At 43.0% G+C, this 26,562-nt stretch overlaps 1 protein-coding gene across 8 annotated transcripts in view; it reads right to left on the bottom strand.

Moving 5' to 3' along the window:
• The window catches only part of MSI2 (musashi RNA binding protein 2), a 542,542-nt gene that overhangs the window by 62,904 nt on the left and 453,076 nt on the right, over positions 1–26,562 (bottom strand). For 7 of the 8 annotated variants that reach the window (XM_069067442.1, XM_069067445.1, XM_069067443.1 and 4 more), the window contains exons 9-10: positions 15,838–15,952; positions 5,870–5,944 (exon numbers count right to left, since the gene is read on the bottom strand). In XM_069067442.1, coding sequence (XP_068923543.1) covers positions 5,870–5,944; positions 15,838–15,952 — 190 coding nt within the window. Of the gene's footprint in view, positions 1–1,429; positions 1,635–5,869; positions 5,945–15,837; positions 15,953–26,562 lie in introns of those variants that run through there. The other variant, XM_069067448.1, reaches the window with a different exon arrangement.

The following is a 26,562-nucleotide window of genomic DNA, read 5'->3' on the forward strand; positions in this document are numbered from 1 at the left end:
GTTGGACACAACTCAGCAATAACAGCAAAACAGCATGGTACTAGGGGTGGCCAGGTAGCACAGCGAGTAAGAGCACTGGCTCCAGTGTCGGGATGACCTGGATTGAATCCCGGGCTCAGATACTCAGCACCACACCCAGAAATAACTGGCTGTGTAACCTTGAGCAAGTTACTTAACCCCGACTGCTTTAAAAACAAAACAAAACAGCATGGTACTAAGCCATGGACCTAGGTTTGAATCTCTACACTGCTACTATGTGACTTTAAGCAAATATCTTTGATCCTCCGTTTCTTTATATACAATGAGAGGGTTAGACCAGCTGATTTATCAGAACCCTTCTACCTACCTTTAGGTTGGGTTAGTTAATTCTATTAACTCTTTGGAGAGAACTTTATGGACTATCTAGTCTCAATTCCCTCATTTGCAGAGGAAACTGAGGTCTTGAAGGAAGTGATACCAAGCCATATGAGACTGGCAGGTCAAAGTTTATAGTGACTGATTATTATCATATAGAGAGAGTTGGAAGGGATCTCAGAGGGCATCCAATCCCATCCACTCATTTTACAGATAAGAAAACTGAGGCCCATGGAGTTTAAGTGATTTGTCCAAGATTAAGAACATAGTAAGTGTCAGAGGCAGTATTTGGAGTCAATTCTTGACTTCAGAACCAATAAATACCCTTTGGATGGTATCATTCCTCATTTACATAGTTATAACCTGAGTCTCTTATTTCCTAGCCTTGTTCTATTAAAGGGAGTGTTGGGGCAAGGGATGAGCCACTTTGGACCTGGTTAGGCTGATGATGGGGCACCTAACCCCATCATGCCCAGGGAAACCAAGAGGACGATTGTCTTGGACCCGGTGGTACCAGAAAGGAAATCACAGCCCCAAATTAGATGAGGGTGACAATTCAGCTCTGCTCATTCTCTATGTGACCCTCATTCTGAGGGCATCCAGGTGCTGTTGGTTTATCCAGGTTTCCCATTTGGGGAAGAGATGTGATTACAGCATTAGCCATCAAAGGACTGGATCCAAAGAGAGATTGATCAGATAATTACACACTTGGAAGTTCCCTAGATTAATTTTTGTGGAATAGAATTGTGCATCTTGGAGAGGATAATTATATTCCCTCTTTGTATTGCCCAACAGTCTGAAAACGAAGAAATCAGCTCCCCCCAATACCCACTGTTAATGTGCTATGTAGCCATGAGAAGCCCCAGATGGGCTACTGGAGAAATCAGTGCAACTCCGGTGGGCTTGGAGAAGTTGTGACAAGCTTCCTCTGGGGTCTGTCATAGGTTACCATGCAAGCAGACACTCACCAAGCATACAAGAAGCAAACATGATGAGAAGAGGCTAACAACATTGGAAAAACAAAACACAACAAAGAACAGAACATGGAGAGTGACCTAATGAAGTCATGGAGTCATTTTTTGAAACAGGAAATAAAAAAAAGTTTATTCAAAGCATAGCCAGATAGGACAGAGAGGGTTTCGTTGATTACAACAATGGTCACCCAGGCCTTCTCTGTCTCTCTCTCTCTCTCCCATTAACAATAGTAGTAAACCCCAATTTGTTATGCCTCTTTAAGAACTAGTTGATAAAAATTATGTCTTGTGATATCAGCAAATAGTCTGCAAAGCGAAATAAGAACAGAAATTAATATTTTAAATGGAAAAGATAAGTGCTAGGGTGGAGGGGGGGGAGAAAGAAAACAAAAGAATAAGGAAAGATTAATGATAATAATAATAAAACCAGACAAACACTGAGCTATAAAGGTCTGGGGGTGGGGGTGCAAATCTTACTTCAAGGAATGACAGAACAGGTATCCAAGTGATTAAATTACATTCTTCATTCCTAGGAAAGGGCTTCGACCTATTGCCACAGATTGCACAAATGATATGGGGCACCAATTTGTCAAAGAGCTCTGGATAGGTTCACGGAGGTGAAGTGGGATAAGTATTACTAATCTCTGAATTTGACAGGATGAATGGTAGTCCAGAAAGGTTAGTAACATTCCTAAGATGACACAACAGAATTAAAGCATTGAGGTAAAAATAAAATCCAGGTCCCCAGCTTTCAGTTTCCAGTGGAAATGAACGATTCTAGGTTGACTAGTCGTAGACAAGAAGACATTCTGGTTTTTTAAACAGACCAGGTCACATTCTCCTATCAAAGGGGGATTTTGCATCCAAAGTACATATTCTATGAGGGAAAGTGGGTTTTAGCAAACTGCCTGTGATGCTGGCCTACAGTGGGCTTGTTCTAACTTGCTCCTTGCTCATTTCTAGGATTATAACATCACAAATATGCTCCAAGAGGGATCTACAAAGCAAATCTATTGTAGCGGGGACCAACGAGAACTCTGGGAGGTGAGATGTGCTGGGGGACACAGGGTCGACACTGAAAGGGAATGGATGACCACAAGGAGAGGATAATTGGAGGCAGCATGACGGAGACACCCTGCCAGAATTCTGAGAATTGTCCTGGATGAGTTATAGAGGCCAAGAGCCAAGATGTGGGACTGGAAACGGGAGGAGAGAATCGGCTGCCCAATGAGTGAGAGTGATTGGGGAGACTTGGGCTGCATTACCCCCATGTCCTCTCTGTTTTGGCTCCATATCATTTCCCCACACCTCCAATTCCAAAAACACTTGGTAGAATCCTTATTGACTCCAAGGCATGAGACAGATGTTATAAAGTCTCATAGTTCTGTGGTCATATCCCCTCCCATAGTTGAGAATTAAGTCCTAGGAAGGACTGAGACAGAACTCCCCCCCCCCCCCCAGAGAACAGGGTTTTCAAACGCCTTTCAAATTTTAAAAATTTATTGGCCCAAATCAAAATAAGTCCATGCTTCCACTGATGCAGTGTTCTCAAACGCTAAAAACAAAAACCAATCTGGCTTTCTGAGGAACATTGTCTGAATTAAACTGGCTGCACCTGTGTTCCCCATTTAGGGGCTGACTCAGTAACATCTGGGTCCCAAAGAATTGAAGGCCAGGAGGAGTTAAGCAAGGGGAGAGAGTGGGACTAAGGGTGCAGGTGTGAAATGGCTACCTCTTACTCAAGGTACAGATAGTCAGGGAATGGGAATCATCTTCTCCCATGGGTTAGTCTTTCCCTGTCCTGTGGTTGCTGAACGGTCCCTCTTGGGTAACCTTGTTGGGTCCAATCTGACCCAGCCCCAGCCAGTAGCCATGGGTCTTCTGTGCTTAGGTGAAGATAGATGGATTTTCAGAGATATAACTGTTCTTTGTTTACTGATTTTGTAGGGTGAGAAGGCCAGAGATGGGAGGAGAGACGTGGTAAAAACTGTTTAATGCCAACAAGCAAGTGACATGAATTTGACCAGAGGCTCATAGATAGCAGCTTGCCTAGGCCAAATACCTAACCCATCAATGCCATCTAGAGACTCTGGATTGCATTAGGAGAGGGAACAATACTGATGGTTGCAAGCATCCCAGGCTTGGTACACGATGACCCCAACATCTGCCCCTCGAGGCCACAGGGTGCCTCTTTCATTATGGTGAGTGCAGCGCATATGGTGCTGCCTTTTCTTCCTATCCTCCTTCTCATTGGCTCTTTCCTCCAAGGGACGAGTATCTTTCTTGGAGAGACCCTGGCATGGTTATTTAGGATTCACACTGGTCTGTTAGAGGTTCTCTAATATGATACCTGGTGGGGATGGTGATATGTTGATTTTGGAGGGTTTAATGGAGGCTGGTGGGGTGGTTGGAGAGGTAGAGAAGGGAAACAGAGAAGACCTTATCTCCCCACATCCCCAAAATGGTTCAATTAAAATAAAACATTCCTTTGGGAACAGTGCCCCACGAGGGGAAGGAATGAGTGATGCAGTTATCAAAAGGGCAGTGGGCAGGATGCCCAAATCCACAAAACATCAGGATTAGGACAGCTGGACCTTGGAACCACATGCTCATTCCAGACCCCCCAAAAAAGCCTTATGGGGGCACAGTGGGGAGGGAGGCAAGGAGGAGACATGATGTCTCCCCTTGCTCTATCACCTCATAGGCTGAGAAGGAAGAATGAAAATTGTAGTGTTAACAGGTAAATATGAAGTTTGGTGTGTGTGTATATGTGTGTGGGGGGGGGTGGTGGTGATGATGATGATGATGATGATGATAATCATGATGATGATGGCTCTTCTGTGCTTCCCCTCACCTTTTTAAGCCTAGCTACACTTACTCTTCACCCCAGGGTTATGGTATTTTTCCTACCCATCCTTCCTTTGAGCCAAGGGGCAGCCACCTTGAAGCAGGTATGCTAGGCTCCTCCACTCTCCAATGCTCATCTGTCGCAGAGAAACTTGGGGCAAGGAGTCCTCAGAGTAATCTAGAGTAACCAATGATCCCCAGGTAGAAAAATGTCTTGGAACCAGGGGAAGCCAGAGAAGAGTGAAGCTGGAAGTGGAAGCCTCCACTCTGGACTCCTCTGACCTTGTTCCACCCCAAAAATCTTACGGGAAAAAGTCTAGCCTGCCTGTGGTAGTAAGGCAGACCACCTTTTAAATCCACCCTAACCTCCTTTCCATTCATATGAATGTCCTGCCTCCCAAGCTTAGTCAAACATTGAGATAAAGACACATCTTTGGTCCATAGTATCAGAGATGTAGGATCTCTGATACTGAGCCATTGTAAAAATGGGGGAACTGAAGCCCAGGAAAGGCGGGTGCCTTGTCCAAAGTCACACAAGTGATAAAGGTGGGATTTCAATCCAGAACCTGTAACTCCAGAGCCAGTCTTATTCCCACTCTATCATACTGGTTCTCCTACCCTTATCTCTAGGGCTAACAGCCTGCCACATCTTCATTTTCTTCAGGCTTTATAATTGAGCCCAGGAGCCAGTGCCTGCATCCACCTGGTTCTAGGTGACTGAAGGCAGATAAAGCTCCCGATAAGACTGGCTGCCTCCTAATCAGTCAGGTGTAAAATCTATCCCAGGGCCCAGCTTTTCACAGTAACTTCCTGCCTCTGGCCGACGAATAGAAACACAGAGAGGTCCAAGGCTCTGCTTTGAAGACCTTCCTTATGACTCTTCAGGAAATAGCTCGATTCCAAGCCAAGAATTTCCCCTTGTGGAGAGAGACTCTCTCTCCAACCCCACCACACTGCCTCCCAATTCCAGGCTGCCTTCCCAGCGCCCTGGGGGAGTTTCCAATCCCAGGCTAGCCTGCCAAATGACGGCAAGAGTCTGGGGCTGGAGAGAGCAGTCCTCGTAGACTGTGACTGAATGGAAATCACGATGCAGCAAGTCTGACACCCACACAGAGGGAGAGAGGTAGGAAAACACCCTACAATGGAAAGCAAACACCAACAATCATAAAAAAAGAAACCCACCAACACACAGGAAAAGAACATCCAATTCAGAGCTGTTAGGAATGAAGCAGTCTGGGAAGGGGGAGGAGGATGGGGAGGAAGACGCCAACACATTCAACTTCAGACACATGGTGGGGAGGAGGAGAGCAGCCATGGTGGGTGGAATAAATCCCAGAGCCCCCAGAGTTAAATCCCTAATGAGACATAACTTACAACACATTTCAGAAAAAAGAAGAGTGATCAGAAGGAGACCTCCGTCTTCCAGGATTTCTGCTGTTTAATCTTTCCCTTTTTTCTTAAAAACTTCCATTTTCAAATAACCAGCCCCAATTAACATACATTAGTTAACCAAATTAGCTCATCAGAAAAATTAATCCCAATTTCTTATCTGAGTCCTGATACTGAGGATGAGTTTATCTTTTTTTTTATGTGGATTTTCTTTTTTTGCATGAGTCAGATCCTATTCTGGATTTTCCTATCTCCCTCCAAACCTATCAGGTTTTCAATGTCATGGGTGACACAAAGGTACTCACCTGGAAACTGATAGCTGTAGCTTGGAGCAAATCCAGGATAGCCTCGGCCATATGTCGCCACGAAGTTTGGGTAGCCTTGAACACATATATAAACAGGAGAAAGTCATGTTAATGAAGCTTGGCTCTTTATTCTTTTCAAATTAGATACAGGAAGCAGGTGGATGGGGATGGCAGGGTAATGAGTCTGGCTTTTTGCTTTCTTTTTTGGAACAAGCTCCAGATCTCATCTCCAATAAGGCCCTGGACCTGAGGTATGGGTATCTTTCTCTGGTGGCTATGGAGAGCGGGGCTGTCAGTTTACACACAATTAACCTGAATGCGGTCAGCTAAGGCCCCAAAGACCATGCACTCTTTTTGAATCGGCAGAGTAAATGCCAGGTGCTAACTGGAAACCCCAGAGCCCCTGCTTGGCTCTGACATTTGGGGAGCTTACAATGGATGTACTTTACTTTAGAGTTATTGACAGTGGGAGGCCAAGGTATTAGTAATGCTTACTCCCGAGGGAGAGGGCGACAGCTATGAAGGCAAAGCACCCCGTACCAGGCAAAAGCCAGCAGGTTACTTAAGCGGGGGATGGTTCGTTGGGGGAGAAAGTTCAACCTTGAGGTTGCCTTTGGGAAGCACATAATCCATTAGACCCCCACCCAGAGTGGAGCATGAGAAGTCTGTGTCCACACCATAAGCTCTACTGTCCTGGGGATGTTTTCCCAAGAACAAACTCTAGATATATAACCCATCGGTGAAGTTAGGTGGCATTGTACATACAGGGCGCTAGACATGGAGTCAGAAAAACCTGAGTTCAAATCCTGTCTCAGACACCTATTAGCTGAGTGATTCTAGACAAATCACTTCACTTTCCTAGCCTGAGTTTCCTCATTTGTAAAATTGGGACAGTAATTGCACCTACCTCGAAGAGTTGATGTGATAATCAAAAGAGAAAACAAAATATGTAAAGTGATTTGTAAACCTGAAAGTGCTGTATCGAAGTATTGGCTATTATTTTCCAGAATGGAGAATGCTCTCTATTTTGCCATCTTCAGAGAGTAAGCTGCTGTTTTCCTAAGACATTTTGCTTAAGGGGCATGAAACCTTTCTTCTTAGGATGCCTGTTTTCTCCTTATAGGCAGGTTATTGGTTAAGGGGACTGAGGTGCTGTTTGCTGAAAAGACTCAGGTAGGAAACAGATAAACCACTGCCAGCAAACCTGGGTCCTGCTGCATTCCAGGCTGGCTCTCTTCTCTATCTCTTAGCAAATCATAGCAGGAATCACTCTTTTCTCCTTCTTACCTCATCACAGGATTCCAGAATTAGAGCTAGCTGGAAGGGACTCTTCCCAGAATCCTCAGCTACAAGTACCATACCAGTCTCCCCCAATCACCTTTTACCTGCTTTGTAAATATTTATTTTATCTATATACTAACTGTTCCAAAAATCACAGTGCAGCGTTAGGCTTTAATAAACACAAATTTAGGGTTAGCTTTAATAAGTTAGTGTGCATTTTTCAAAAAAGGGGCAGGTAGGTGGCATGCCTAGATAGAACAGATAAGAGTGCCAGGGCTGGAATCATAAAGACTCATCTTTCTGAGTTCAACTCTGACCTCAGACAGTTATGAACTGTATGACTTTGGGTAAGTCACTTAACCCTGTTTGCCTCCGTTTCCTCTTCTGTAAAATAAGCTGGAGAAGGAAATGGCAAACCATTTTATCTTTGATAATCATGAATTTTTAATATCTTTAATAAGCAGATGGTGTCCCTGGTCCCTTTTAGAGGCCCCAAATGATCTGTAGACTTCTGGAGGCCCCACTCAAACCTGTGACTTGAGGCCTGAGACCATGCGTGCTGCTTTGTCTATACAGGGAGAAACACTCCTTAATTTGCTGTTTATCACAACTCATTGGCCAATTGAAATACTTCCACCTTGGAGGGTTTCATTGCCAGGGTCTTCGCTATTTACTTTCTAGCATAGCACTGAGTCATGAATTGGTGGATTCCTTCAAGGTTCCTTTAGGCAGACAAGATCAAATGATCCAACAGCTTGGCCTCAACTTTCCTTTTGGAAGTGGAACAAAGATGGTTGGGTTTTGATGATGAGAGGGTGGAGGATAGTACCAGGGTGGATGAGGGGTGGGGTGGGGAGAGAAGGAAAGGAAAAGAAGAAAAAAGGAGAGGGGAAAAGAGGACACTGAAGCTTTAAATAGACATGTACACCCTGGTTCTTTTCTTGATATTTATTTCATGGCTGAGCAGCTCAATCCTCTTTTAAATTAATCACCTCTGCTATTAAATCAGATCTTTCAGCGTTAGATTTCTCATACCATTATTTCAACAATATTGATAAACGGATTATATGCAAACAGCCAAATCACTGCTGCCTGTGGGGCTTTCCTGATGAAAAATGACGGTGCTGTATCCAGCTTCGGCACTGGGGATCTTAAATATTTTAGCATTAATCTGACAGTGAAAGCATTAGCCCATGTGTCACCTTCAAGACTCCTGTGGAGGAGGGGGATGGGGGCTGGGGATGGAACATCAAGTTCCTTCCAGCCTCCTGGTCACTAGGATAAACACATCCCCAACTTCCCGACATGCCCCAAAGCTTCTCTCCAAGAACAGGCAGACAGGAAGGAAGTGGGGGCAGGGGACTGGCAGGGAAAAAACATGGTTTACAGTTTCCCTCCCAGTATCACTTCCATCCTCCTCTGCTACCCACTCTCCAATGCCCACCAGTATACCTTCCAAGAGCAAAGATGAGAAGAACATGGCATGCGCCAGAGAGGGTCTCCCATCCCCAGCTCCCCTCACTGAACACCCTCTAGGTCAGGCAGATGAAATCATAAATTTATAATACAACATTACTTCAATTTTCCTCTTCATTTACCACTATGATGCCCAGCTCTGCTCTAACGAGTCACAGCCCGAGCCACACAGGGGAAATTGGCTGGCTGAATATCAATAGCACATTAACACCAGGCCCATGTGGATGCTTCATCAAGCCAAATTATGGCCAGGATGACCTATCTACCACTTCCATTAGCTGCCATTCTCCTCCTGCATTGGCCAATGCGCGATTTATTTGCTTCAGTACTTGGAGTGACTGATCAATTCTGTGGTAATTATCTCTTGTCACTGAACTAAAAAACCCAAGGTTTTTGCCTCCATCTTCACTTTTCTAAGTGGATCTACCTTGCCATATCCGGAGAAAAACAGAACATAAACAAAAACAAAAACTCTCAGACCTGTAATTAAAATGAACTCTCTCCTCCTTTTTGGACAATTGAGCTAATCTTTTGTCCCCATCACCCAAAGTGGCTCTGGTTCTAAATCCTTTGCCTAGTCTAGAAAATTCATGTGTTCTCATGATAGTGAGGAACATTATTCATCCTCTCCTGTGCCATTACTCAGCTACCCAAAAGGACAGAAAACTGCTCCAACCAGGTCCATTTAGGAATCAAGGCAGGCTGTTTAACCACGGAACCACGTGAGTGTGAAGTGTGTTTCACGACATATGAAGAACATCCTTTGTGGCCTTGGAATGTAGCCATTGGGTGTTCACATAAGGACTCAAGTGATGTTTCCATTATGAGACTATACTTATGTCAGAGTACCCAGAAAGATCCCCCCTGAAACCCACTTTAACTCAGGGAACAGGAGGATCCCCATTTGAAGTTCCTGCAACCCACTGGGAAACAAATCAATGAGTTCACTGCCTTGGAAGCAATGTGGGGGTGCAGCCAGCCAGCCTGCCTTTCTTCCTTCCCTCTCTCCTTCCTTCCCTTCCTTTCCTCTCTTCTTCCCTCCTTCCCTTTCTTGAAAATGAAAACTTTGCACGAAATAATGAAAAGTGAAGTGAGCAGAAAACCATTGTATACAATAACAGCAATATTATTCAAAGAATAATTGTCAACAACCCAGTTATTCTGAGTACCTAAATACTCAAATCAACTATAAAGGACCTAATGAAGGAAGATACTATCCACCAAACTGAAAAACAGAAGTGTGCATAGTATGTTCTTACATATATTTATAACTGTGTCAAAAGGTGGCCTTCTCTAGGGTGGGATGGGGAAGGAGGGAGGGAGACCATTCAGAACCTAAAAATGTAACAAAAATAAATAAATTAAATTTTTTTAAAAAAGAAAAAGAAAATGAAGACTTTCTTTATCTCCTCAGCCTTGCTCAACAGAAAAGGGACCCAGTTCTTTTCTAACACATTTTAAAATGGGAGGGTATTAGGAAGGTTAACTGGGTTTTTAAAAAGTATGATAACTTTTCTGGGAGTAGAGAAAGCTAAGGAGAATCTTAATACTGATCTTCGGATACAAGAAGAGGTATTTTCTTTTTTCTTTCACCAGACCTATGATTTTATCAGTATATGGAACTCATTGTGTAAACTTTCACCATCAATAAAGACAGGCAACACTTCCATAATTTATAATCTTGGAGTTATTCCTGGGGCAAGAAAAAGGAATATTATTTGATCACAATCACAAAGTTAGTATGTGTCCTAGGCAGGGCTTGAACCTAGATCTTCCTGATATATAAGTGCTTTCTCTTAGAGAAAGACTCACCATGTGGCTTTTATGAGAATCAGAAGGTGTTCATCTTTATTTTTACTTTTCTGGAGGCATCTGAGGTTAAGTGATTTGCCTGGGGTCACACAGCTAGCAAGTGTCTGAAGTGGGATTTGACCTCATCCTTTGGACTCCAGGGACGGGTGATCCATGCACTGCACCATCAAGCTGCCCCCATTCTTATTAAAGAAATACCAAAAGGACTCAGACTGTAGGTGGGCAGAGGTCAGACACCTGTAAACACTTCCTGGCAGAAGAGAACACTACAGCAGATGGGCAATGGTGGTGAAGTCATCTTCCTTGTAGAAAAACCCAAGTCTTAGCCTTAGGGAAATGGAATAAATGCTATTCTGCCCTCAAGCTCTCCTTCTGAGGAGGTATGTTCCAGTCCTATAACTCCACGATTTCTCCAAACTCTCCTAGAAGACTATAGCAGTGCCAAGTGCAGTGATTCCAAGGGACCTTTTCTCTCTGCCATCAAGAACCAGGTTACTCTGTACTGGTTGGTCAAATTGTGATAGGACCATTGCTGCTTAAAATTTTTTCTTTAAACAAAGCTAATAAAATAATCTCATCTCCCCATACAAAATGTTCAATTCACCTTTCTCTAATACATTCACAATTATTTAATAGAAGCTGTTTTTTCAAAGATTAATTTCATTGTTTTTCTTTTTTAAAATTTCATCGTTTTTCTAAGGCCTGAAGTCAGATTTCTGTCAAATTGCAAATGCTGCTGCTGCCGCCTTACATTTGGGCCAACAGCCTTGCTTGGACTGTAACAGAATTACATTGTGACATCTGAGGTGTGCTATGACTGATGGGAATTAGAGACAGTTGACATTCCCAAGGGAACAGGCCCAGTCTGATGAATCTTTCCTATTTCTGCTTCATTTGGAAGATGTTGCAATGCCATCACTTCAAACGGAGAAGGAAAATCCTCCCAACTGCTCCACAAAGATAAGGGACTGGAATAAACGATAGATTTTACTTATAAGCAAATATCCTTCTCATCTTCCAAAAGATCCGATGGCCAGAGACAGGCTAGGTGAAGGTAGAGACCATGACAAAAGGACAACCAAAAGTGGATTTCTGAATTTTTTCCCTATAGTGGCTTAATTCTCAGATACCTCCTAGCTATGTGTGTGTGTCACTCTCCAAGTCATTTAAGCTCTCTCTCAGTTTCCTCACCTGTAAAATGGGGACAATAACATGACTTACCTAGAAGGGTTAGTGAAATGCCATTTGTAAAGTACTATACTATATAAATGCTAACTATTATTGATGCAGACTTCCTCTCCACACATACCTCTGGAGGGAAACAGATTTTCCTGAGGACCCAGATAAAAGCTTCCACAGAATCCCTCTACTGATTTTTTTGTGGGGGCAGGCAGGGTAGATGAATACCTGAACTGTCCTAGTCCACCAAGCCAAGGCAGGACCTGGGCTCCATGTAGAAGGCTGGGAGATATACCAGGTCTCAGTCTCAGCCAGAGCTCGAGTAGCCAATAGGTACAAACTTGAAAAAGCAGAGGGGGAGGCAAAGGGCTGGCCATAACTCAAGGGGTAATAGACTTTTAACTGCTACAATATTTTTTTTACCAACGGTTAATTCTTTAATGTGACTCTAGGAAGTAGTAATTCGAGACTTGAAAGAACGGGAAAATAGCTAGAGCAGATCATTAAGCATCTGGCATTCATCACAGCTCCATCCCTCACTCAAGGCAAGCCAATGGGATCATGCTCTGAGAGCTGATGGGGCAGGGGCAGAGGCAGGGTGGGGAGGGGAGCAGGGGCAGCCCAAAGGCATAAGCACGAATCCTTCTAGAACACCTAGCAAAGTTTCCTGCAAATCCACTGAAACCTTGGCTGTGGAGAGGGTTACTGTAAGAAGCAGTTCTTCCCAGGCATTCCATCTACCTGTCCTGGTCAGCGCCACTTGTAATATTCTGTCTTTCCCCCAGAAACACTCTCAGGTTTTGCCCAGTCTTGCCTGCTCTTAGGGTTCTGTTTCCAGGCTTTAAGCCACACTCCCACGTAGCTAGAGGCCAATTTGTGTCTTACTCCCCTTCTTTTGACTCCCTGTACACTGTGACTGTTTCCTACTCTTAATCAATCACCAAGCATCTATTAAACACCTACCATGTACCAAGCACTGTACTGAGGATGGAGACAGCAAATGAAAACTAAATAATCCCTGTTTTCTTCTTTTGGAAGGGGATCCCTGTCTTCTAAAAGCATATATTCCTTCTGTCATGGGAAACCACACACACATATAAATAAACACAAAATAAATACAAAGTAATTTTTAAAACACAGGGTAATGTCAGGAGGGGGAAGAAACCAACAACAGTGAGGTTTAGGTTTGGGAAAGGCTACATTAGCAAGTAGCATTTGAGTTGAGCTTTGAAGGAAGACAGTGATTCCAGGTGGTGGAGGTGAGGAAGGAGAGGAGTCCAGGCGCAGAGGACAATTTGTCCAAAGGCAAGGAGATGGGCCAAGGCGTGTCACGTGCCAGGAACAGGAAAGCAGCGGGTTTAGCTGGACCAGAGAATGTGGAAATGTCACGGGAAGCAATGTGCAAAGAGCCACAAAGGGAGGTTGCCTTCAGCTTGTGAAGGGCTTAGGATGCTCCAAAGAAGAGGCTGTTTTGGATCCCAAGGCAAGGGGCAGTGACAGGATCATGCTGAACAGGGCAGCCGTGCAGAAGAATCAGAGAGAGGTGAGATTAAACACTGGGAAGCCAGGAGGAGGCTACTCCAGGGATCCAGTGGAGAAGCTCAAACTCTTGTGGTGGCTAAGTGAGTGGAGAGAAATACTGTCCAGATAGAATCTGTAACTAGAGAGAGAGAACAAGGTGGACTCTGAGGCTGGGAAGTCTGGTGGAAGAATGGTGGTGCCTTAGGCAGAATAGGATATTAGGAAAAGGGGTGGGCTTCTTAAGGAAAGAAAGTAAGGTATGTTTTGGATATGCATTAGATTATAAACTCCTTGAGGACAGGGACTTTTTGCCTCTTTTTGTATCCGTAGCACAAAGCTTGGCACATAGTAGGTGCTTAATAAATGTTAGGTGGAGCAGTGAATAGAGTGCTGGGCCTGGAGACAGGAAGAACTGAGTGCAAATCTGGTTTCAGACACTTAACTAGCTGTGTGATCCTGGGCAAATCATTTTATCTGTTTCCCTCAGTTTCTTCATCTGTGAAATGGGGATAGGAACAGCACCTATCTCACAGAATTGTTGTGAGGATCAAATGCCATAATATTTGCAAAGAGCTTAGCACAATGCCTGTCACATAGGAAGTGCTACATAAATGTTTATTCTCTTCACATCTAATTCAAAATATTATCTATTTAATAGGCAGTTGTTGATGTGGGACTAGAACTCAGGAGAGATACTATGCTTGTGTATAAAGATGTTGAGTCATCTGCATAAAGATGATAATTAAACTCATAGGAGCTGATAAGGTCTATGGAGAGAGGGAAAGAAGGGAAGAAAGGGGGAGAGGAGGGATGGAGGGAGAAGGACAGGGGAAGAGGGAGGAAAAGAGAGAAGGAGGGAGCGAGGGAGAGAGAAGAAAAGAGGGCTCAGGACAGAGCTTTGGGGCACGCTCACAAGTTAGGGACAGAACACCAGGATGAATCAGCAAATGAGAATGACAAGGAACAATCAGACAGGTAGGAAGAAAATCCAGAGAAGAGAGAATACCCAGGAGGTTTAGAGGGTGATCAAATGGAAGCAGATATATAGATATATACGTGTGTGTGTGTGTGTGTGTGTGTGTGTATAATGGAGCTATATATATATATGTATATATATGTATATATAGCTATATATATTTCTGGTTCCTGGTTTCTAGAGAATGGATACAAAATATGGGTCTGCACCTCTGCACTGGGAAACATGCTGACCTAAAGTCTTGCGTTATTTTGATCCTCTATGAAGAATTTGCTTATTTATTACAGAGAAAGTAAAAAAGCTGGGACCCAGGGAGGTACCCATCAAAGCTCACACAATAGAGTTGGTGAACGATCTTGGGCCCTGGACATACCCATCATTCTGTGTCCTAGGGCCGGCCCTCAGCTACCATCTTGAGATGACAAACTATACGCATTAAGGGGAACATAAAAGAGCTACTCACTCTTCTTGAAATCCCTTTCTTTTCCCCCAAGGTTGACTCTAAGGGGAAAATAATGTCAAGAACAACTCACCTTCCTACAGCACTTTAAAGATTACACAGCACTTTTCTGAAAACAGTCATGAGAAAAAAACATGATGTAATGGAAAGTAAGCTAGAATTTGAGTCTGAGGACCTAGATTCAAATCCTAGCTTGTGCCACTAGCTACCTTTGTGACCCTTGGGCAAGGTACTCATGTCTAAAATGTGAGGGCTGCACTAAAGGACCCCTTACTGTCCAACTTTCTAGCTCTAATGTATGATTCCAAGGAGGCAGTGCAAAGATTTTTATCCCATTCTACACATGAGCTTAGAGAGAGAGTTTAAGTGACTTTGCCTAAGGTTGCAAATCAAGTAGGTATCAATCAGTGTCAGGACTCAAACCCTCAGCTTTCTGACTCTAAGCCCAGCCTTTTTTCCATTATAAACCATACAGCCTTTTCCAAGGAGACTCCTCTGAAAACTAGTTGGTTAATGTCAAAAAGTTTTTAAAAGTTAAAAGCCAGCAGTAGTTTAAACAGCAATCCTTTTACAATACATAAAGAACTTATCAGAGGCTGTAGGAGAAGGAACTCTTAGCCAAACCAAATGAAAACCCATTAAAACTAGACAGATCTTGTGCCTGAATGGAATTTTACCATTAAGTACCATTTATCCCATTTTAATTAGTATTTTCTGGACACACAATAACCGGAGCTAAAATACTGTTCTCTTGCCTTGAAATTTCTAATTATTGTTGCGACCTACACAATTATGCATCTTCACTGCTTTCTCCGTCTTGCCTGCCATTTAAACAGCAAGATTTTCAATTATCTATGTGGACCTGTCAGAGATACCTTTAAGAGAAGGGGCATTATATGTGTCTCAATTTCTCTAAAAGCCAGGAGAGATCACTTTTAGTCAGAACAAACACACTTTGTCTTTCATCATTCTATTTTTTTTTTTTGGTGTGAATAAAGAGTAAAAACAGGCTATTTAAAACATCCATTTAAATGCAAATTCTGATATCCCAAGAAAAATGTTAATCATTTAAATAGACAGGATTCTTCCTACTGTCCCTCCCCACCCCCCAACCCTTTCCCTTCCTGCTTTTAGAAAGTGGAGCTGTAGCCCAGAAAAGTTAAGCCGGAGACATGGCAGACAACTTCCAGCAAGGGTGACAAAGGCAGGCAGGGTGACCCCGTCCCATTCCTAATGGTCTCTAGTATCATCCCCGGGACTTACCTAGCATTCCCATGCCTAGCATGAAAGCATCCATTGTGTAAGGCAGGCCCCTGGCCCGTCCTCTTGTCCCGGGTGGGAACATCACTTCCTTAGGCTGTGCTTTCTTACATTCTACCTATTGAGGGGAAAAAACATACAAATGAGATGCTAATTAATTCCAGGGAAATGTCAAATGCAGACTCGCATGGGTAAGAGAAAGGTTATTTTTAGCTGAGTTCCTAACACTCCAAGTAAAAAGAGTTAAGGAGAATAAATGGCCTGCAGAATAAATATTTAAGAAAACATACCCCTTGTGTAAATCTTGCTTTGGAAGACCCTACAAAGATGAAATCAGGGGGCAGAGGAAGCTGGCAAGACACACACACTCAGGAATGATGCCGCAGATGACGGTCTCTAACAAAACTGCCTAAAAGAATCCCTGGTTTGGGAGGAATCACAGGAACAGTACATCGAATACGGCTGTTTGAAGTTCTAACGAAGAAATGCTGTCCTTGAAATCTACTTCCAAAGCGTTCTTTATAAAATTAAAGCATCAACTGTGTTCTTTTCATTGCATCTTCTCCATTCATCTCCAACCCTTCTTCCCTGCCTTGCCCCCTCATTTTAGTTCTTATATATTGGGTTAACCCAAAATGACCCCCTCCCAACTTCCTTCTGTACATTTCTTCCACCTTTGAAGTTCTTGAAAATCCTATCAGCCCATTTATTCAGAAATTATTTACATGAAAACCGTACCTAATTGCAGCAGGATAAAGCAAGCCCTATGATCATCCTAAAGGGATGTTACAAGGATCAGCACTTGGCTCACAGGAGAGGGCCCCAGTAACCAACTCAGAGACCACCTAAGTCTCACTTACCACACAATGCTAACAAAATTCATTTTTCTGATTTCCTAGCCCAGGGCAGCTAGGTAGCTGCCAATCAAAAGGGGCTGCAAGGACAGGGAAAGAAACAGAAAAATTAAAGAAAGGGGAAAAAAAAAGAACTATTGAGTATATGGACAGTTCTTGCTTTCTGTAAGTAGACCCATAGTGCAGACCTCTCCATAAAGCAATTTTTATATAATGTGGGGAACAGAGGGAAGGAGAGAGACAAGAAGGGGGGGCTGCCGACCTTCGGAGGGAAGAGGCTGGCATGGGATCAAGGGCATGTGGGGTCGGGGGCAGAGAAGCAAGGACAGGAGGAATAAGGAGTGGGGGGCTAGGGGTTGGGGGGCCAGGCTGGAACTGAGAGGAGGAACAGACATGTGGGACCGGACATAGACAGGAGAGGATGTGCAGCATGCAGGGGTTGAGGACTGACAGAAGACAGACGCGAGGGCCCTGGTAGTAGGTGGCAGGTCAAAGGTCTCCTCTCTTGCTGCCACAGGTCTCAAACCAAGTCATGATCTTACAACAGCTACAGAGGTCTTTCTGCCCATATGTTCTGCTTTCACTTGGAAGGTTTATCTTTTGGGCTTTTTAAAATGTTGGGTTTTGTAGGGGGGTTTTTTGGTGGGGATGGGAGGCCACAGAGCCTGGAGTCAAGGGACAGGGGTGGAAAGAGAACACAGCACTGCACAGTAAAGTTAACATCGGTGTTTTTTTGAAATGTGTATTTCTTTCAGAATTCTTTCTGCAAAATTGAATTTGTGTAGTGCAAATTTACATAAAGCAAAAACTTGTCTGTAACAGTCTGGAACCATTCGGGTTAGAGGGATATCTAAGTCAGTCCTGGAAAGCAGGGTAGCACAATTTATAGTCAGGATGATAACCCTGAATCATCAATAAAAAGTTAAATTATATTTAATAGACACAAAGACAGGAATGTATGTAATGTGTGTTCACAGGATCATAGATTTAGTACTAGGAGGCATTCTAGGGACTACCTTCCAGTTTAATTCCCTCATTTTACAGATAGGAAGCAAAAATCTCAGAGGTTAAGTGACTTTCTCTCCAACAGCACTGTTGGGGCAGCTAGGAGGACCTGAGTTCAAATCCAACCTCAGACACTTAACACTTACTAGCCATGTGATATTGGGCAAGTCACTTAACCCCAATTGCCCTAGCTTCCTCCCTCCAAAAAAAGCAATAAATAAATAAATAAAATAAAAGCACTCTTGACCCAAAAGACTTTCTCATATGTGCCAGAGATTTTTTTGGTCCTGTAAATTAATTCTATACCCACCCCCCACCCTCACACCTCCCTGTTCCCAGATTACTTCTTCCCATTTTAAAGATCCCTTTTATGTATAGTGTTCCTGGGGCAGCTTTGTGGCCCCGTGGATAGTACCAGGCCTGGAGTTCAAATACAGTTCATACCCTTACACTGGGTAAGTCACTTAACCCTGTTTGCCTGTTCTTTCATCCACAAAATGAGGGAGAGAAGGAAATGGCAAATCATTGTAGTATCCCTAAGAAAACCCCAAAGGGGGTCACAAAGAGTAGGATGTGACTGAATCGACTGAACCACAACATAATATATGCATTCTCCCACTAGAATGTAAGCTCTCTGAAGGCAAGGGTTCTCTTTCTGCTTGTATTTGCACTCCCAGTACTTAGCACAGAACCTGACACAAAGTAAGTGCTTAATAAATGCTTGTTGACTTGTCCTTCTCAGTGTCATACTGCCGGCATCAGGAATAGGATTTGAACGCAAGTCTTTCTGACTTCAAGCCCAGCATGCAAACACTATACCATGGTCAAAGGCCATTTAGTTTACCTCATAACTGAAGCTCTATAACACACCTAATATATTTTCTTAACAACTTCTCATCATGTAGATCTCACCAAGACCTAGGACATTCCTCTTTTGCATCTTACTTTTTAAGTATTACTTTTTGTATTGCTGTCTATTCCTAACACCCTAACTCCTCCTTCACCCCCAATTAATTTTCTACCTCGCAACAGAGAAATTCAATATGTTTTTTTTTTTTTTAAAGCAATCGGGGTTAAGTAACTTGCTCAAGGTTACACGGCCAGTTATTTCTGGGTGTGGTGCTGAGTATCTGAGCCCGGGATTCGATCCAGGTCATCCCAACACTGGAGCCAATGCTCTTACTCGCTGAGCCACCTGGCGGCCCCTAAGCAATTGGGGTTTAGTAACTTGCTCAAGGTTACATGGCCAGGTGTTTCTGGGTGGGTGTTAAGTGTCTGAGCCGGGATTCGATCTCCAGGTCATCCTGACACTGGAGCCGGTGCTCTTACTCACTGTGCTACCTGACCACCCCTTGTTTTTGGTCAGTCATTTTAGTCATGTCCAACTTTCCATAACCGCATTTAGGCTTTTCTTGGCAAAGATAATGGAATAGTTTGCCATTTCCTTCTCTGGGTCATTTTCCAGTTGAGGAAACTGAAGCAAATAGGGTTAAGTGACTTGCCCAGGGTCGCACAGCTAGTTAGCGTCAGAGGCTGGATTTGTACTCAAGCCTTCCTGATGGCAGGCCTGGCACTCTAACCACTGTGTCACCTAGCTGATCATCAGCCTTTCTGACTATGCAACACAAGTGTGTCTCACTCTATACTTGTAAATGACTATCTCTCTGCCCAGACACAGGAAGCTTGCTTCTCTATCAGTCCCCTGAAGTCATGATTGGTCACTGATCAGAGATCAATTGGTCACTGACCAGAGAGCTATGTTTTTCAATACTATGTTAAAATATTTTAAAAGATTCCCATTCTAAATGGTTAAAGTTGAAAAGCTTTGGCATTTAGTGAGGATGGGGATAGGAAGGGTATATTTCAGTTCCCCAATGATGCGGGTTAAATGAACCATTATGTTGGGTATTTCTGGCTGCTGTCTCCCTAAAGGCTACCAGCCTAGAAAAGAGAGGAGTTGTACATTTTGGTGTACTGGAGATAACTCCCTCATTATTCTTCTCTCATTGTGATTTGCTTGTGGACTCACAGTTCCTAAAGCAAATGAAACACACCTCTTCTCCTGAGTCCTGGGGTAGAGGCCCCACTGTTTATTTTCAACAGGGAACATCATTTACATGAACCCTGCCACTCTTAACAAGCTGGGAAAGGTGGGCGTGCTCTGTACATGCAAACAGATAATTACCCAACTCAGACCCCGAAATGGAGAATAATATAGCAAACCAGCTCCTTTCCTAATAGCCCTATCAGTGACAGTCTATTGCATTGTCTTATGAAAACCCTACGCTTGTTCCTAAGCAACCTGATCAACGAAAATTTCAGGTTTATACAATTTTCATTTAGGTAACATGAAGGTTAACTGACTGTAATGGGAATATTTTAAACAAAACCACCTACTCTTCCTGCTCCTCAGCTAAATGCACTGAAGTCCAGGGGAGGTTCCTTTACTTCTCTCCATCCTTCTCAGAGGCACTCAACCGTGTGGATTCTGCCAAAAACTCACTCTCATCTCCTGAGCATGGCCAGCAGCCTTGCTTTCCACATGGTGCCAAGAACGGCTCTGCTTCTCGAGCCACATGTCACCCTGCCCCATCTCAGAGGTATAAAAAAGTCAACTTACAGACGAAAATATTCATGACTGTGGTAACAGAAAGTTGGAAACAAAATATGTGCCTGAGGACTGAGGGATGGTTGAGTAAATTATGATATGTGAATATAACAGAATATTACTATATCATAAAGAATGATAAGTGTGTGGGATGGCCAGGTAGCACAGCGAGTAAGAGCACCGGCTCCAGTGTTGAGAAGACCTGGAGATCGAATCCCGGGCTCAGAAACTTAGCACCCACCCAGAAACACCTGGCCGTGTAACCTTGAGCAAGTTACTTAACCCTGATTGCTTTAAAAAAAAAAGAATGATAAGTGTGAAGAACTCAGAGGTAGGAAAATATGTATGAGGTGAGAGAACGAAGGAAGAAAAGACAGAACAATGGCTTCAACAATGTAAATAAAGACAATGCTAAAAAGGTGTCAAAGTGGAGAGGGTACCAGCCTGGAATAGGAAGACTCATCTTCCTAAGTTCAAACCTGGCCTCAGACACTTACTAGCCATGTGACCCTAGGCAAGTCGCTGAACTGTTTGCCTTAGTTTCCTCATCTATAAAATGGGTTAGAGAAAGAAACAGCAAGCCACTCCAGTAAAGAGTAAAGTGACTTGCCCAGGGTCACACAACTTATGTCTGAGGCTGGATTTGAACTCAGGAAGTTGGATCTTCCTGATTCCAGGCCCAGTACTCTATCTATTATGCCACCCAGCTACCCCCATATTAGAAGGACCTAGGTTCAAATTCTGTATTTAACATTTTTACTCCCTGCATGATATTATACAAGTCACTTAACCTTTCTCTGCCTCAGTCTACAAAATTATAAAATGAGAGAGGTTGAACAAGATGACCTAAGGGCCTTTCCAGCTTTAAATGTATGATCCTAAATCCTACCCCCACCCACCCAAGTGTGATGGAAAGAACACACAGGCCTTGGATTCGGGAGACTCATGAGCCCTTTCTGGCAAGCCACTCTAGGGCCACAGGTGAGAACCTGTTAAACCTTTTAGAGCTTCAGTTTCTTTATCTGTGAAATGGGAAGTGTTTCTTCTCAGAATCTTCTAGGGTAGTCATGTGGATGGCACCTGGCAAAACCTTAGGGTGCACCATAGAGGTATATTGTTATTATCTTGGTTCTGCCATCCTCATTCATCAACTCTCATAAGCTGTTTGTTTATATTTAACATTTGGCAGACTATTTCTTGTTCAGGTGGATAAAGTAAGCTCATGCTCTGTAGGCTCTACCCAAGAATCCTCAGGATAACCCCAGAGGAGATAGGGTCAAGGGAACGACATGGACCTCATCCTGCTCCCTCAGGGTCATGATTTCTTCTACTAGGTCTCTGGATTTTGAGAGTTTCATCATCATCATCATTAATAATATCAAATTAAATAATATAAATATAATATAGTGTATATAGACATATTAAATTAGTTAATGTAGATATAATGATAACACAATATATAATATAACATAATAATATAAATGTTATAATGTTTTCAACTTTTGTTTCAGAATTCAGATAGAAAGTCCAAGGACAAGTCATTGTCTTGCTATTATTCTTTTATATTTAATTTTCTGTAGATGATCATGCAGATAGATGAAACAATTGCTCAACTATTTTGCATGTTTTTAATATACCTGTGTGTGTATTGTATAGACCAATTTATGTATACGTTGTCTCCTCCAGCTAGACTGTAAGTTCTTCGAGGCAGTTTTGTCTCTGTATCCTCAGGGCTCAGTACAGTGCCTGGGATGTAGGAGGCATTGCATGGATATTTGCTGATGGACGGATGGACTGAACTGAAGACGAGTAAGGGAATAGAAGCATACTTTCTCTAGGCTCAGTGAGAGCAAGCATTTTCAGTACCACTCCACTTTGTGGAGATGATATGTACCTCACTCTATTGCTACATGATTCTCATTCTTTCTTCTAGACCTGTTTTTTGAAAGCTTTTTTACTTCACACAATTTGAAGATTAGGGGTAATTGGGATGGCAACATCTATTAAAAAAAACCATTGTGAAGTTTTTATGAACCAGTGTTACATCTAGACAATTGTGATCATCAGTCTGGGCTTTGATAATGTTTTGGTTATCATTATAACTGCTCTCCCTATACCAGATCTCCCATATTTTGCACCCACATTCTTCTTGCCATTGTGAGACCCTTGATGATACTTAATCCCCTCAGTGGCTCAAGGAAACACAGACTGTAAGCTGCAGAGACCCTGCTGACCTGCTTTGCTAGAGGGAATCTCCTAAATTAAGTGGATCATGGTATCAGTCCCTATACTAGCCCCAAGGAAGGAGACAGCAGAGATGTTTTGGACTGGGGATTGACCAATGTCTGCTACATTTGATTGGTGGTTTCTCCAGCATGGGAATGTTAGTCTCTCTCTATTCCCCCTTCCGCATCCTTCTGTGGTTGCTTTCTCTACAAAGTGGATGACTGTTAAGTGACTAAAGTTAGGATTCCCCCTTCCCCCTAAACTCAACAGATCCAACATGGCCTCCTTCCAGGCAGAAGTGACTGATAAATGATAAATAGAGCTCTCTCTATTCCAAGTCAACAAACAGATCCAAACATATGCTCCCGTCCAACAATTTCTCTGGCCCATAGCAATTAGTCGGCTGGGTTCTTGAGGCAGGGGAGCTGGGGAGGAAATGGACTCAAGTACTTTAATAAGGGGGTAAAGGGCAGGGGAATCTGACTTTATTTTGTCCTACATGTGACTCTCCACTGTCACTTGGTTCTGGAAAACTCAATGATAGCAAACTCAAGGCAGTGAACTGAAAGGAAAGAAAAGCAATATGGTAGCTGTTCCCATGACAACCAGCCTCAAGTAGAACTGCTTTCAAGCTTTTACTTGATGTACATCTCTCCTGTCTCCCATTTCCCCCGGCCCAAGTTTTCAGCAAAACTGATGCTAAAGGGGCAGCTAGGCAGAACAGTGAATAGAGCACCAGCCATGGAGTCAGGAGGACTTGAGTTCAAATCTGGCCTCAGACACCTGACACTTACTAGCTGTGTGACCTTGGGCAAGTCACTTAATCCCAACTGCCCTGCCTTCCCCCTTCCAAAAAGCAAAAAAAAAAAAACAACAACCAAAAACAAAACAAAAAACCCAAGAGAGAGAGAGAGAGAGAGAGAGACTGGTGCTATCAACTCCCAAGTAGAGTCCATTCTCAAGCTAATCTGTCTAGGGATGCATATGGAAAAAGAGGAAGCTGCATTCTGGAGAATGCAGCACCACTGGGTTGTGGTCCCTAAGTTCCTTGCATGAATACAAATCTGCTTCACCTTCCACTGCAACAGTTCATAACAACAAGAGAACACAACAGCAACAACAATCCTCTTTGATCAAAGGATGAAGAAATGACATTTGAATCAACACAGGAAAAAAAAAAAACCAACTTTGTAATGAACCTCTCTGGGTAACCAATGGCCAACTGCTGGTACCAGCAAGGTAGGCTTTAAATTCATGACTTAGAGAAACACATGGTCCCAGAGATAACGTTCAGAAGGAACAAATGACCATTATGAGTCCAATAAATAGAAATGTTCTACCTCCCTAGATGCACGAGAGGATTGATTTCAAACTTCCACTCCACAAAATTCCTTACTTAGCAAACCAGATGTGGCAATAAAAACAAGGGAAAACGATGGAAAACGGGTCTATGACTTCATCTGTCTAGGGACTCAGGGCCAAGGAAACACCTTTTACAACAGTGGGAACCTACTCTGTAACTTGTAGAATTGCCTAGAACACTAAGAACTTCTGTGGCTGGCCTAGCATCATTGAACCAATGTGTGTCAGAGGCTGGACTAGAACCCAGACCTTCCTGCCTGAGTTTGGTTCTCTATACACCAAGACGCGAGTAATAACAGTAATTGCCAATGCTGATATTGTCCTTTATGGTTTCCAAAGCGCTTTATGTGAGTGGCATCAAACTCGAATAGTAATGGGGGCCATTAAACCATACACCTAAGGATCCCTGTGAAGTACATGCTGACTTAGTTTTGAAATGTAATATGATCTACGTTTTATTGTATTTTTATTTATTTCATTAAATACTTCTCACTTACATTTGAGACTGGTTCAGGCCAAATGCAGGAGCGTTGAAGGCCACAAGCGTACATCTCTGCTTTCCACACATTATCTCATTTGAGCCTTAGAATAGATCTGTGAGGTAATATTATCCCCATTTCAGAGGTGAGGACACTGAGGCTCAGGTGAAGTAATTTGTTCTCAGTATTAATAACAATAGTTAATAACAGCAATAGCTGGCATTTATTTAATGTTTTAAGGTTTAAGAAGCACTTTAAATACACGATCTCATTACCTTCACAAGCAACTGCAAAGGAAGGGGGGGTGGTGTTATTTTTAGTCCCATTTTACATGTAAGGAAATTGAGAGAAGTTAAATGACTTGTCCAGAGTCCCAATGCCAGTATGTACTGGGGGAAGAATAAAAACCCAGATCTTCCTTATTCCAAGTTCAGCACTCATTCAGCTATACCATAATGCATTTCAATGGTACTAGATGTGTATGTCTGGGGGGAACGGGGCGGGGGGGGGGAGAAGTGTGATACAGTTTACTAACTCCCCCCACAAGGATAGAGTAAAATGAATTACCTAAGGAGACCCATTTGACAATCCTAGATCTGGAAGCTGTAACACTTCCCTTTAAAGTACAGATCAAAGGTGAGACACCTAATAGAGCCTTTTTGTCATTCTTCCTTGTCTCTGCTCCCTTTTCCCTTTTCACTAGTTACAAGTTTGTACTGAGAATCCAGAGTTGGTACAACACTGGATAGGGACCTGTAGGTAAGGAGTAATACCTTGCAAGCTTTGCTGCTTACAAAGTATTTTCTGTCCATGATCTCATTTCGAGAGATCACAGGATTTAGAAATAGAAGAGAGCACCCAGTAATAGTATCACGGATTTAGAGCTGGAAGGAATTGCTGAGGCTCCCTAATCCAATCCCTTTATCTTACAGATGAGGAAACTGAGACCTGGAGAAGTTAAGTGATTTGTCCTGCATGGCAGGGGTCTGGGAGAAGGGAGGAAAAAAAAAACCTTCTGAAGAAAGGAGCAGAAAACTCTTAATTTTACCAAACAAAGAATCAATTTGTGTTTCATTGCAGAATTGACCATCCTTGGGCTTTTCGCTGCCAACAAAGGTCTGTTCTTAAGCTACGAACAGCTGAAAGTCATTGTTAATGCTGACTGAATGACTGTGAATCCCATATTTATATTTGCTGGCAATGATTAGTTTTGCTGGTATTGTGGGGGATGCTATTGTTGGATTAGAAAGTGAAAGGTGCTGCAGAGTAGTTTAACTTGATTTTTTTTCTAGAGAAACGATCAGCCCAGAGAAGTAACAGCCTTTCCAGAACCAGTTAAAAGAATACCCATTTACATCTTTTACCAAACACTTGAAAAGGGACTGCACAAAGCTATAAAATCCCAAGACACAAAAAAATCTCTCCCCTGAGTAACAGTTCCTTATTACTAATTGTGTACTGAACATTTCAAACTGGATGTCCAGAGAAATCCTTAATTCAACATGTCCCTTTGTTTTAGTCATTTTCAGTCGTGTCTGACTCTTTGTGATCCCTCTTTTGGGATTTTCTTAGCAAAGATGCTGGAGTGGTCTGTCATTTCCTTCTCTAGCTCATTTTACAGATGAGGAAACTGAAGCAAACAGGGTTAAGGGACTTGCCCAGGGTCACACAGCTAGTAAGTGCCTGAGGATGGATTTGAATGCTGGTATTCCCCCCTCTAGGTCTGGCCCTCTATTCACTGTATTACCTAGATGCCTGACATGTCCATAACAGAACTCATTACCTTTCACCCCTTCCGAATTTCCCTATTTCTGCAGAAGACACCACCATCCTTCAGCTCAACTACCTTCATACCCCTGGTATCACACTATTCTTTCTCACTCATCCCACACACCCAATCAATTACCAAATCTTATCTTTTCAATCTTCGCTTCATCTCTTGTATCCCCTTCTCTCCTCTCAAACAGCCGCCAGTCTAGTTCAAGGTTTTACCACCTCACTTGGATTACTGAAATAGTGTCCTCATTGGTTTCTCTATCTCAAGTTTCTCCCCAGTCTAATCCATCTCCCACACAGCTGCCGAAGTGATTTTCCTAAGAACAATGTCCAGTCATTTTTCAATTGTGTCTGACTCTTTGTGACCCCATTTGTGGTTTTCTTGGCAGAGATACTGGAGTAGTTTGTCATTTCCTTC

Source organism: Petaurus breviceps, unplaced genomic scaffold, assembly GCF_028583685.1.
Source record: "Petaurus breviceps papuanus isolate PSGF00001 unplaced genomic scaffold, PetGlider_PUasm1.0 90750, whole genome shotgun sequence".
NCBI lineage: Eukaryota > Metazoa > Chordata > Mammalia > Diprotodontia > Petauridae > Petaurus > Petaurus breviceps.